At 37.2% G+C, this 13994-nt stretch overlaps 1 protein-coding gene and 1 pseudogene across 11 annotated transcripts; one reads left to right on the top strand and one right to left on the bottom strand.

Annotated features, from left to right (window-relative positions):
• Positions 1–207: 207 nt before the first annotated feature.
• On the top strand, positions 208–1304 carry LOC110896181 (annotated as a pseudogene).
• Positions 1305–4022: 2718 nt separating this feature from the next.
• On the bottom strand, positions 4023–11608 carry LOC110896180 (COP1-interacting protein 7). 11 transcript variants are annotated; one of them, XM_022143636.2, is made up of 14 exons: positions 11417–11588; positions 10924–11100; positions 10654–10756; positions 10270–10309; positions 10125–10195; positions 9996–10045; positions 9757–9909; positions 9519–9667; positions 8195–9447; positions 6966–7702; positions 6560–6621; positions 6127–6379; positions 6003–6050; positions 4023–4314 (listed from the first exon to the last, which is right to left on the bottom strand). In XM_022143636.2, the coding sequence occupies exons 1-9, from the start codon at positions 11476–11478 to the stop codon at positions 9368–9370; spliced, it is 885 nt and encodes a 294-aa protein (XP_021999328.1). In that variant the 5' UTR covers positions 11479–11588; the 3' UTR covers positions 4023–4314; positions 6003–6050; positions 6127–6379; positions 6560–6621; positions 6966–7702; positions 8195–9367. The 11 variants fall into 11 exon arrangements, with proteins under 11 accessions (XP_021999328.1, XP_035837043.1, XP_021999329.1 ...); XM_035981150.1 differs by lacking the exon at positions 6560–6621 and having other exon boundaries at positions 10140–10195; positions 10696–10756; positions 10924–11097; positions 11417–11608; XM_022143637.2 differs by lacking the exon at positions 6560–6621 and having other exon boundaries at positions 10924–11097; positions 11417–11595.
• Positions 11609–13994: the final 2386 nt, after the last annotated feature.

The following is a 13994-nucleotide window of genomic DNA, read 5'->3' as shown; positions in this document are numbered from 1 at the left end:
AGGGTTCTTGCGAGATCTCACAACTCAAAGGGGGTTCTCATTTGAAAGTGTTCCTATATCTATGTGTGTGTGTATTTGATACTTGAGTCCTCTTTCTGTTATGATTATATTTTTTGTTTACAGGTTTCCTACGAGGTTATAAAGTCTTCGCTTGAAAAGGGAATATGTAACAATAATAATAACAAATATCATATTAGTGAGGATGAGATGCAGCTTGTTAATTTACCTAGAGATGCGAGAGGTGTTTTGCAGCTAACTAAGGATATGACCAATCAAGGGCTAGATCGTTTTGTGGAGGCTCTAACCGACGATTTCGCTAAAACCCGTTGGAAGATGACCCAGATGATCAAAGAACACCTCTCGTCTTCCTCCTTGAATAAACGGCAGACTCTAGAGCTATCAACTTGCAGTGCTGAAGAATCCACATAATTACCGTTGGAGTAGCGAGTGCCGTTTTGTTCCCGCAGACTCTGATTCGTTGCGTACTCGGTGCGCTTGAAGCGTTACCGACTCAAACTCTTTTTGCGATGCATAGGAAAATCAAAGGAATTAAACATTACATGCCTCGGTTAAAAAATCTGGGTGGGGACTTGAGAAAGAAATCGTGGAAATTGCTTTCGAAACTTAATGAAGGGGATTCGTTACCAGAACCGTTGGCAAAAGCAATGGATGTTGCGGGCTTGAGTTTTAAGCTGATTCAAGGATGTGAGTTTGCGACCAACTTCGTAATACAGCCGTCGCCTGAAACAAATGCTTTGCAAAACGAGATCGCAAAATGTCTCAAACTGCTTGACGAGAAAGTGGAATTACGGGTGTTGAAGGACATTCAACAAGCTTTAAATGCTTCCGGTGAGAAAATAGCCGACAGGAGTTTACGAACGTTACATGTTGACGGAGTTTCTTTGCGAGTGCGGTGACATGGAGATTGTTCCGGAATGCTTACGAGGCGTCCTTGCCATCATAAAGAAAAGTTGTAAAGCTTGTGTTCCTCACCCGGAGAAAATAAATGTAGAGGAAGACGTAGAATCTATTTTGAGTGTGAGTGCTTCTATGAAACAACTTGTGTGGGACTTGATTCCTCATTCGGAAGATGAAAAACTAGACCAAGAGTTTGCTGATGCGTACGTGGAGGATCTAGAAGACAGTTACGACGATGAAGATGAAGACATTTCATCAGTGAGTAGAGGGTACAGTAAATGTCACTTCTCACAACGTATGCATTTGATGCGACACCACATGGTAAGGGTGAAAATTCCACAATACTGACGACCGGAGGAGGAGGAGCACATGTAAGAACAACCAGTACCTTGCTGTCCAAGCTGCTACTGATGTGGCGAGTATGGTAGCGTATCGTCTGATTGATCATATCTTGAATGATGATAGTGGAGCGGAGGAGGGAAAAGCTACTAGCGAGGAGGAGGAGGAGGACCTGGAAGACGATGGCTCTGGCTCTTTAGTTCTTAAGGCGGTTGAAGAGCTATTACCTTCGTTTGCTAAAAAATGGTACTTGCATGTGTTGGTTATACTTTGAACATGAGATTACCATGCCTAATCTAAATTATGTGTGGTTGCAGTGAAGGACTAAAGAAGTCAAAGTGAAGAAGATAAAAAAGTCAAAAAGGTATAGCAGCAGCAGCAGATTCTGAAATTTACACCTTTGTTTTCTCACTTCTAATTTCAACTACATAATTAGTACAGACCTACTTACTGGTTATGGATGTATGATTTCATCATGTTATCCGATTATACACAACAAACAAACGTTAAGTAATAGAGAAGAGGGGGGGGATACTGCCTCATACCCCCCCCCCCCCCCCCCCCTCTTTTGTTCATATTATCAAGCGTCATGGATCCAATTGTTAGCCATTGGGTTAATATGGTTCATAACTTTGTATTACAAATCGCGTATTAAATAGGTAATGTTCTATGTTCCTAGCACCCTTTTATGATAGATCAAGCAAAGAGTTAGAAAGAATTGAAGAGATGCCAACATATATAAAGACAAGGAAATATAGCAAATATCTTCCTCAACCGAGACTATCATCAAAATTATATATTTTATTGTATATGATTGGGCCCAACCCGTATAGTAAGCCCAATAAGAAGAACCGGAACTATTCTAACATACATACATACATGATCCAGCAGAATATGAGGAACCAAAAATTGGGCGTCATGTGTTCCCCATCTCTCTTTGTAATCTCATATCTTCCCATCCCTCTCTCTCTCTCTCTCTGTGTTATATGTAACCATTACTGATAGATTTTGCACAATCAATATCAGTTAGTATTACCTAGTTTAGTTGTCAAATATCCATTCACTTTGGTATTTATCTGGTGGAAAAGAATATTTCTTGGATGTTTTCATGACACAGGTTGAATAAATGTAATTTCATATACCAAATAATAAAAAAAAATATCTTTAAAACCCTTGTTTATTACACGTGTTGAATAAATGTAATTTTATAGACCAAATAATAAAACAATATATCTTTAAAATCTCGTTCATTATATGGGTTGAATAAATGTAATTTTATATATTAAATAATAAAAAGTTATATATCTTTAAGAACCCTGTATATTGTACGGGTTGAGTAAATTTAATTTTATATATTAAATAATGAAAAAAGTATTTTTAAGAATCTCATGTATTGTATGGGTTGAGCACATGTAATTTTATATACCAATCACTAAAAAGTTATATCTTGTTATATCTTTATAAACCCTATGTATTATACGGATTGAATAAATCTAATTTTATATACCATATAATAATACAAATTGAAAGTAGGTTGTGATAAGAATTGGGAACGATGATTGCGGCTGTATTTAGGGGCTTTAGGCCGCTAACTATTGATGATTGGGTTGATGATTGTTGTGTTGTAATAGTTGGAACTCAAAGCGAAATGGGTTTTGAAACTCGGCCTTTTTTTGCTAAATGATATTTATTTTGGGCTCCTTGAATGAAAAAACAGTTTGGTTTTGAAATAAACGTATTTGTTTGGGTCTAATACATATACCATATATAAAAACTTTCTAAAGACTTAGAGATCCTTATTTTCTAGTGACCCTAGACCTGTGCTTGGGTTGCCAAGCCTATGGAGTCGACCCTGTTTAGATTTACCATGTTTCCAAATTTATTTAAGAAATAAACACCAACAAATGGGTGAAAGAAATTTGAATAGGTTGGCCAATAGGATCAAAATAAAATTGAACACGAGTCCGACAAGAAACTTCAAAGGGAAAATAATAAAAAAACGACCCACTACTAATATGCCCATGACTTTCCAAAATTAAGCAAAAAGCTACCATCAGTCTTATCAAGACCAAGCAAATAAAAATAACGCTCAAGGAGTTAGAGAAAAAAATATTATACCTTTTAAGAAAAAGGTAATTTCTGTTTGTAAAAAAAATAGTATTATCGACAATGGTATCTGCGGAAACATCAAGCCATGTTTGTGACAAAGCAAACTCCTCCACGCATGTCCACCTCTCGGTGTTCTTTGGAGCACTTTCTTCTTCCGGTTGCTTTCTACGGGGATGTAGCCGATTGAGTTTGTGGGAATTATGACATTGTGGGTTTTGATAAGAGTTATGGCATCAATGGTCGATACTCGCACCCATTCGTAGCTTGATTGAAATAATACAGGTTTATGTCGTCTTCATCCACCGGTTGATGGTTTGCATAATACGAGTGGTTCAGATCGATCAAATGTGTTTACGTTGTTGTTTAGGAACATGGTGAAAACATTGTATTTTGAGAGAAGAGATGGTGAGGTAAGTTGGGCGCGTTATCACACCGAGGGTGTTTTCCCAAAATCACTGTCCCAAGTACCCAGCACTAGCACTTTTCTGATATAAGAAAAACCAAAAACGAAATGTCTTTGTTCTAAAATTTGTAAACATATCTGTTATGTAAAAGTAAGTTTTAAAACTGGAATTTGTTCTGATTTTGGATAAAGGAGGAGAATTAAATTAAAATGTGGTGTTAGAATTATAATTATATAATTATAAAAGCATTGATTTAGCAAAGGTAAAGCAGACTTCTATTTAAGATGGGTTTATGGGTGGTAAAGCTTTGAGTCCTTGACTTGGGTGCAAGGCATGTATTAAAGATCATAGTCCCTTATCCCGCAACCAAACCAATGAAAACGATTAGCCTAAAAATGATGTTTTAGAACAAAAGTTAACGATCGAAAGAAATGTCCAACCCAAACCCAGGTAGATAGATTTTGAATCCATCCGCATCTTCAGGAACCAGAACTGGTTGCTTTCTTTTCCCCACGAAACTGGAACGAGAATAAACGTCTTGAAGCTGCAGTCAAGCACAACAAATTAATAAACACCTCCTCTATAACATTAACAAACCAAGCCAAATGTTTATTTCTTTACTAGCTTAGAACCCCGTGTATTACACGGGTTGTATAAATATAATTTTATTTACTAAGTAATAAAAATGTTATATCTTTAAAAAAATCTCTTGTATTGCACAAGATGAATAAAATCATCTATTATACATGCCAAATAAAATATAATGTCATATGTAACACAATAAAAATTTGTATTTTGATGTACTATTTACTTATTATATAACATTTTACTTTGTTTTTTTATTTATTATTAGGTTAAAACCACGTGTATTATACGGAGTTGAATCCCATTTTTGTGATAAATTCAAATTACAAGATACGATGATTTTAGTTAATTTTATGTATCTATTTATCTGTTATAATATTTTACTTTTTTATTTATTATTAGTTTAAAATCACGTTTATTACATGGGGTTAAATTCCTTTTTTTGTAATAAATTCAAATTATGAGATACAAATGATTTTAGTTAGTTTTATGCATATATAATCTTTGATTACTAATTTACCTTAATTTCAATCACCAAAGTATACATATCTACTCACATGGGATATAATTTTATTATGATATAGAAAATATATATTTTTATTCTTATCTAAATTCACACGGATATAAGATAATATAGAAAAATATACAATTTTTTATTCTTATCTAAATTCACACAGATATAATTTTATGATTATATAGAAAAAAAGTATTTTTTTTTATTCTTATCTAAAGTAGATTTAGGTAACTTATTGTTTATATCTAAATTCACACAGATATAATTTTATGATTATATAGAAAAATGTATTTTTTTTATTCTTATCTAAAGTAGATTTAGGTAACTTATTATTTAAAATTGTTATTATTATTATTATTATAATTATTATTATTATTATTATTTAATATTTAATATGAGAGGGAAATAGAAAAATAAGATGAGAAGGCACCATAGAGTGACAAGTGTCTAAAAAATATTTTCATTTATTAGTATAGGAAGATTGTCTACTCTATTTTTGCACCATATTTTATTTAGAGTAAAATGCCATTTTCGTCCCTCTGAGGTTTGGGTAGTTTTGCGACTTTCGTCCAAAGGTTTGTAATAGCCAATCCATAACGGATCCAGTTGGAGTGCCAAAATCCAAGTCCGTAGACCCGCGACCCGGCCCGAATAGAGCATGCATGGCTCAACCTAATTCTGTACCGTTTCGTTTGGTGGTGAATCTGTTTCCAAACGAGCCGTAGAACTATCTTTTTATTTTACCGTTTTATTTGAACCGGTGATCCTAGGGTCATACTCCTATCAGTTTGTTTTTCCGCAACTGGATTCAAAAGGTTTGAAATCTTGCCATTTTCAACCGGCTAGTTAACTCCATCCATTTTTCTCAGTTAAATCACTGACAGGGGTATTTTCGTCTTCTTGTGTAACTTAAAGGGCAATTTAAGTTAATAAAAAAGACGGCAATACCCCTGACTTAACGGAGAAAAATGGATGGAGTTAACGAGCCGGATGAAAATGGCAAGATTTCAAACCTTTTGGATCCAGTGAGGAAAAACAAACCTTTGGAGGAAAGTCGCAAAACTGGCCAAACCTTAGGGACGAAAATGGCATTTTACTCTTTTAGTTATTATAAGTAGGGTAGAGTGACTCACACTTCTGAGCATGCTCATCGGCGGAGATTAAGGACTTCAAGGTATCAACTGTAAGATGAACAACATAAGATGATATTAGCAAAAGTAAAAGTAACAAAACCCAAAGGAACGGGGATGGATTTACCTTGAGGCGGCGGCGGTTGAACTGACGGGGTTTTCTTTCCAAGTCGTCTAAATCCGCCTTTCGATTGCGGCTTTTCAGGGATCTTTTCCATCTTCAGGTTGCTAACATACGCTGCAGTTCCATTTCCACCAAACGCCGCCTGATGATGAGGCACTGCTTTCGCGTATTCTGAATTCCTGGTAGATTGGTCTTCAAAAGATGATACGCGCGCATAAGGAGCTTCGTACTTTTTCCCAACTTCCTCCACACACACCTGATGAGAGAGATTCAAAGTAATCAATATTTTCCTCCATTTCGGTTTTGTTTTCTTTGGTAACTCACAAAACAATCAATTTTTTTCTACTTTACGAGAGCCTACATCTCGATTCGTAGGAATTTAACTATCTTGTTTTCTTTAATTGAGGTGATGCAATAGCCAATAACAAGAACTCACCCAAATTCAACGATGTATCATGGAGCCTCAGGTTCAAAAAGATAAAAGTGCACGGACGGTCCCTGTGGTATGTCCAAATTTTGGATATGGTCCTTAAGTATGAGAAAGTACACAAGTAGTCCAAACTTATGCATATTCGTAACACATATGGTCCCTGCTAGGGCTGCTGCAAACGAACCACCGAACTTTCAGCAAACAGTTCGGCGGGAAGTTCGTTCCTTTAATAAATAAATGAACGAACATGAACAGAGGTCACGTTCGTTCATTTATGTTCATGAACATTCGGTAACATGTTCATTTATTTCCAACCCAAACCTTGGACCATTGGTGTACTTTCTCATACTTAGGAGGAACCAAATCCAAAGTTTGGACGGACATACCACAGGGACCATTCGTGTAAACGTACCTCAGAAGATGTAGTAGGATGGACTGAAATGGTCCCCTTATCAACAGTTTCCGTAGGCACTTCATGAATGTTCACCCCTGTTCTATGATCACTGTTAGTTATTGATTATTATGTTCTTCAAGCATAACAACAGTCTTGTCAATAACAACAGGGCTGCTGTTGTCGTTAGCAGCATCACTCAATCTGTTGTTTAAATTCAGTTTAGCAACTTCAGAAGTAGTTTCTTCTACAGAGGGCTTCACCTTCACCTTCACCTTGCTTGGTTCAGAAATCTTTTTGGTCTCAGTTGACCCGTTGGACGGTTTTGGTTTCGGTTTCGAAACAGACTCTGCACTCTTTGTCTTAGTATGAGGAGTGCTAGTGGTGTTGTTGATCTTTCTAGGCTCGGATAGCCTTCTAATGCAAGTCATAGACGAAGAAGCCTTACTAACAGAAGTCAATTCTTTCTTTGTATCCGACAAGGATCTAGTCATCCTATTCCCTGCGCCTGAATTTGTCGAAGGTTTTTTTGAATTGTTGATGGGAGGTCTTATTTTCGACCTTTGGAGAGGTGATGATGAGCCGGGCTCGGAATCCGTGAATTTGGTGGACCCACGCATGTGGGAGATCGGTGAAAGTTTAGATGTTGATGATGACGGTGATGGTAACTGTTTTTTGCTGGAATTCGTGGTCCTGGCATAAATTCTCTTTTGCCTCTCCATCTTTAATGCTTCAAGTCTTTTTTGTTCGGCATCTTGCTGCAAAAAAAAAAAAAAAAAAAAAAAAAGATAAACTACGTACGCAATGATCAAGTACATTGATTTAGGGATGGGATTGGTACAGTACCCGTACCGGTACCGAAAATATTGGGTACTGAATACCGTACCAGATATTATGGTACAGTACGGATCCGGGTATCGGTACCGGTATTTCGATACAGTACCCGATTTGGTACCATTTTGTTTTTTTCTCTCTTTTAAGCACTCATACGGGTACTAAATGGGTAAAACCGATACGGGTACCAAATAGGTAAAATCAATACGAGTACCATAATACTATAATACAAACATAAAATCAAATTCGGTACCAGTACCATTTTTACCTGTACCCGTACCGATACTGAAAGTACCAAATACCAAAATCAATAAAACTGGGTACCGATACATGTACCAAATAGCCAAAACCGGTATGGGTACGGGTATTTGGGAAAAGTAATAATAACTAGATAGAAATGAGCGACAGTAGAGTACCTGTTCTTTCTTTCTTCATTTTCTGGAGCTCAGCTTTATAGGATCTTAGTTTGTCAGCACGTGCCTCCTCCTCTAGGGTACTTTTATTATTATTATTATTATTATTCACCTTCGATGGTCTTACCTTTCTTACCATACCCTGGTTCGGTTTCGAGAGTTGGTGCTTTTCTGCACTACTTTTTGATCCTTTCTTATCTTGCTTGCTCGTTTTATCACGTGAAGCCGAAGCCGCTAACTGCATTTCATAGTCTATAGCAGGATCGTACCCAATATTTTCATTTCCAACATCTCGTTCAGGCATCAAGCTTAACGCATCAGGCTCATATTTAACATCTGGGGGCTTATTAGATTTGTTTTCCGGGAGGTCAAACAGTTTCAACCCTTTTGTAATATTGTAGTCGTTCGTTTACACCTGAAGTTGAGCGCAACGATACCATAACCGCTTCATCGTGCTGCAACCCGTTACTTTTGTCCAAATTGGCATTCTCCTCAAACCCGTTACTACTGTCTCTTACATTCATTTCTTCTCGTCTACCTACCGTAATAAAATCATCATCATTTGCACCCCTGTTGACAATCTTTCTTCCATTTGTATCATACATTTGCATATCACCGTCGTCATTCTGTCTTGCATGAGAGCCGATAATGGATCATTTTCAGTTTTTTGGCGTCTTTTCCATTGCATACATATCTTCACGGTCACCTTCTTCAGCACCTTTTCTCTTTGGGGATCTTATGTTGTTGTGTACGATCATGATCACTGGTGTCGGTGTCGGAATGATAGGAATCGATATATGATAATTGTGATAGATTGAACTGAAATACAAATCGAAGATAAACAATCACCGAAGTCTAAGCCCTTCTCCACAATGGAATTACAAACTCTGTTCTCTCCCTACTAACTATTCCATACTTATTTATAAGAGAGAAAGTTACAACTACCCCCTCCCTAATACTAGAAATAGCAAAGTAAACATATGATTCCTAACACGGAAGAAGCTGACTCTGAGGAAGTCTTGGTTTTCGAGTTAACGCGAATAACCACTCTACCTGATTTCTTTTTACCAGCACTTCTGGGCTCTCTTCTTCAACGGGTGACGGAGACGGGTAATGTGGCGGTGGAGGATAAAATCCTGGATAATTTTGATAGTAGTATACACCGGTACGCGTACGTCACCTTGCGGTGAAGAATGCATACCCCATGGCGGGAAACCTGGATGCTGTCCTCCATGAATGATATTGTTGCTCACCGCCTCCAACGTAAAGACTGTTTATCGAACGAAAATGTATTAATAATGTGTTTGTGTTCATGTAAGAATTTTACCAGCAGCATTTGTATTGGTGCCTGCTGTTTCTGAATGCACGATTGCCGATGCAGTGCAATCTGACATTGCGTCTTCTGCTTCTATTTCAACCCATTGTCCGGACTCGTGTTTCTGCTTCCACAAATTCATGAACCTCAAGCAACCACTCCTGAATGTATGTATGTATGTACACCGAAATTGTTAAAAAGAGATGATAGGTAGATATACAGAAACAAAAAAGAGTTTTGTTATGGTTACATGAGGCGTGATGCTCCGAAGCATTCAGCAAATGATAACAAATTTGCCACATTCTCGATTTCAAATCCAGCAGCGACAGCGCGTGCAAACGCCATCCCTTGTTCTTTCTTCAGCACTGTTTTACGTGTCTCGAGAACATTTATCAGCTGGGCTCTGAAAATACATACATAACAATACAACTATTGTAACGACTCTTACGATAAAAACAGAAGAAAATGTTAAGAAGGAAACACCAATACTTTGAATTTCTCTCCTTAGTGCTCGGACTGGGAAGCTCAGGCGCATCGGGCTGATAGAAGAAACGAAAAATAGAATTAATAATGGATTATTATTATTATATTACACACTAGACAATAAGAATACGCTACTTGGTGATTTGTTACCGTGTATAGAACAATTGCCTTCTCCTCCTCATTGACGTCACCTGCCGGTTTGTTTCCTGTGGAATGAATTGAATACCAAGAGATCAAAAACGACGAGAACTAAAAATGCCACATGGTCCAAGTTACCTACCTTCGTTGCTTGACGCAGGCTTTATGTATTGGTCTTTTATCTGCCATGGTGAACATTTTGATTAAGAAAAAAGTTCATGCATACACTTACACATACGTATATATATATATATATATGTGTGTGTGCGTGTGTGTGTGTATAGGGGAGGGTTATCTTGAGAACGCTAATATTGCGAAAACCATGAGAACGAATGAAAAAAACCAATCAAGATCAATGTTTTAGCACAACACAAACCTCATTATAATTAAAATAGAACATTAGAAATAAAATTTACTTTTTAAAAATATTTCATCTATCCTCTCAAAATCACTCTTAATAAATTTTTTACACATGTGTAAATTTTCTTTATTTACGAATACATATATTAAAATAGATAATGCTGACCGAAATATCAGTGTTTCCTTGAATGGCAATTGCTTCTTCTACCTGTAAGATTTCAGATTCTATGGTGTAGACACGTTCCAGAATCTCCGGAGTGCTCACAAAACTACAAAGAAGAAATAGCTTCCGCGTCAAAGGTTTAAAAAAATGATAATTCCTACCGTCCGTAAAGCTGAGGTAAAATGGCACAACTTCCAGTCATTTAAAACCAAAAGGCAGGCAGCATTCAACACAAAGGATTCAAAAGTATGAACAACAACAACAACAACAAACCTTTGGAGGGTAAACCATGTGGCATTACTTCCAGCTTGTGGTGCAAGCAATACCGAGTATCCACCTTCCGCAATCTGATCTTGAGCGGTCTTTAAGTGTGCTGCAATAAAAGGGTTGAGCAAACCAGAAGCAATTTTCTCTTTCTTCCCATTTGCAATGATGTATAAATCACACCTGCTAAGTTTGAATTCAAAATTATCAACTCCATACATCATTGTATTACCATCTCGTCGTTAGTCTCTGTCTGTGTTTTGTTTTGTTTTGTTTTTTAATTAATTAATTAATTAATTTTGTGGTGGAGAAATCAACACATACAGATCGATAAAGAGATGAAAACGAGGAGCATATCTGTCTGTCTGTCTATAAGTAACTGGCAGAGACAGGAATTTTCACATGCTCTATATATCTTCAATTCTGGGTTGTGAAGTTAAACTACTACCAAGTGTTTTCTAGGGTTCAGATAATCGAAATGCATGCCAAGTAAAACAGTTACCTTGTTCTTGTGGGGGTGAGTTGGAAGACGGCAGAATCCAGAAGACTTATTGTTGATTTCATTCCTCAAAAGCTTTTTGATCGGAGAAAGTAGTTTTATGATGAAATGGCTGCTGCTGCTGCTTTCAGGAGAGAGAAACACGGAGACATGTATGTATGTATCTATGTATGTATTCCACAAAGTATCCAAAGTCGCCCCTTTCTATACCCAAATGTATTTTCTATTTTTATCACATTCCACATATATATAATTAGAGTTAACTGCCATTTTCGTCCCTGTGGTTTGGTCACTTTGGCCATTTCAGTCCATTTTTCAAAAATGCGCCATTTTCCTCCCAGACATTCTGGAAAGGTGCCATTTCAGTCCAAAAATCATAACCCAGTTAAGTCAGTTAGTAAATAAGGACTGATTGTGTAAATTTGTAACATAAAGGACTGATTGTGTAAATTTGTAACACCACCACCACTAGCCCTGCCACCACCACCACCATCGCCACCACCGCCACCACCGCCACCATCGCCACCATAGCCACCACCGCCACCACAGCCACCACCGCCACCACAGCCACTTCTGTAAATTTGAGTCAAATCATCATCATATGTTCAACATCATCTTCGTTTCTGAGTCACCGATTAAAAGTTGAGGTTCCGAGTCTATGTTTTTAAATAATTCTTGAAGTTGAATCTGAGATTCGAGTTGAGTTTTAACTCAAAAGGTTCCGAGTCATCTCCATTTCGATAATTGGTTTCGAGTCGACTGTTTGGAGTCACAAAAGGTTGTCAATCACAAGATCACAGGTTACGAGTCTCTTGAGGTTTCGATAAAACAACTTCGAGTTTTGCCGATCACCATTCAACAACCTATTACACCATCGTGCTTCTCCATCAGATAGCAACCTGATTCCGAGTTGCAACCACCATTGTTTTTCACTGTTCTGACTCGCAACCACCTCCACGATTTCGAGTGCCGGTTTCGAGTTCTCAACCACCTCCGGTCCTCTGGTCCTCCGTTCATCATCCTCTGGTCCTCCGTTCATCGTCATTATCGACCACCGTGAATCTTCACCTCCATCGCATCCATTACCTCCTGTCATATCCATTACTTTCGATCACCATTCAAACATTGTCACCGTGCATACATTAACATCATCATTATTTTTCATCACCATCGCTGGCCTTCCTCACCATAACCACATTAAGAAAGGTCTTGGCGGCTGAAATTTGAAAGTAGGGTTTGGTGGTGGCGGTGGTGGCAGTGGCGGTGGTGGCGGTGGTGGCTGTGGGGGCGGTGGTGGCGGTGGTGGTGGTGGTGGCAGCGGAGTGGTGGTGGTGGCAGGGCTAGTGGTGGTGGTGTTACAAATTTACACAATCAGTCCTTTATGTTACAAATTTACACAATCAGTCCTTATTTACTAACTGACTTAACTGGGTTATGATTTTTGGACTGAAATGGCACCTTTCCAGAATGTCGGGGAGGAAAATGGCGCATTTTTGAAAAATGGACTGAAATGGCCAAAGTGACCAAACCACAGGGACGAAAATGGCAGTTAACTCATATAATTATATATGGCATGTTTCACTAACCTTATTTAAGTTAAAAATGACTTTTTATGAAAATGACTTATATTTATAGCTTCTTAAAAAGAACTTCTTAAAAAAGTGTTTGGATTTGGTTATGAGTTGGGAAAAGTCAATAAGTCAATAACTTGTTTTTTAAAAAGTGTTTGGTTTAACTTATTGGTGTAAAATGACTAAAAGTGTTTAAAAAGTTATAAAAAGTCACAACATCGTAACTTTTCAAAAAATGACTTTTTCTCCTATAGAAAAAGTCATTTTGAAAAGTGTTTTTGGGTTTGCCAAACACTAATCTCCTTATTAGCTTTTTGTAAAAGTCAATAAGTTATAAGTTAGAGTGGAAAAGCTTAGCCAAACGTGCCCATAATTATTCTCTAGATAGTTTTTGTTCTTATCTTTAAAATGTGAGATTAAATATATTATTAATGTAATATTTAATCTTGTAGCCTTTATAATCATTTATATTATATTAGATCAAAATATATTAATAACCTATTAATAATTAGTTGGTAATTGTTGATGGACCATATTACCCTTATTAACTAATTGGGTTTCCTCTTGGGTGTATAAATAAGGGGCTTATTAGAGAGTTAAAGGGTTACACACATTACACAATCAAAAACCCTCATAACATCAATATTTCGTTTCTCTCCCCATAACCGAAACTACCCTACTTTCGGTTTCATCACCATCATTAACTTACACCCTAAGGAGGAACCAGATCATCCTGACAATCATGTCGAACTCAATGGCTGCATCTCTGACTGGATTCTCTGCTGGCCTGTCTGCTGTAACAGGTATTATTCATGTTTTCCATTATGTTTAAACAGAACTGATCCAACATGTGGTATCAGAGCATATGTTGATAAATCAGTTCTGGTTTTGTATCCATTATTCTGGGATCAAAAATCTGGAAAACGGAATTTTGAAAGTTCATAAAAATCACGGCTGTTTCGAGTCCTGTTATCGAAATCCCTGTTTTCGGAAAATAATTGATTGATAAA

The sequence above is a fragment of the Helianthus annuus genome, chromosome 12 (assembly GCF_002127325.2).
Source record: "Helianthus annuus cultivar XRQ/B chromosome 12, HanXRQr2.0-SUNRISE, whole genome shotgun sequence".
Classification (NCBI taxonomy): Eukaryota; Viridiplantae; Streptophyta; class Magnoliopsida; order Asterales; family Asteraceae; genus Helianthus; species Helianthus annuus.
This window is presented reverse-complemented; position numbering and strand designations above follow the sequence as displayed.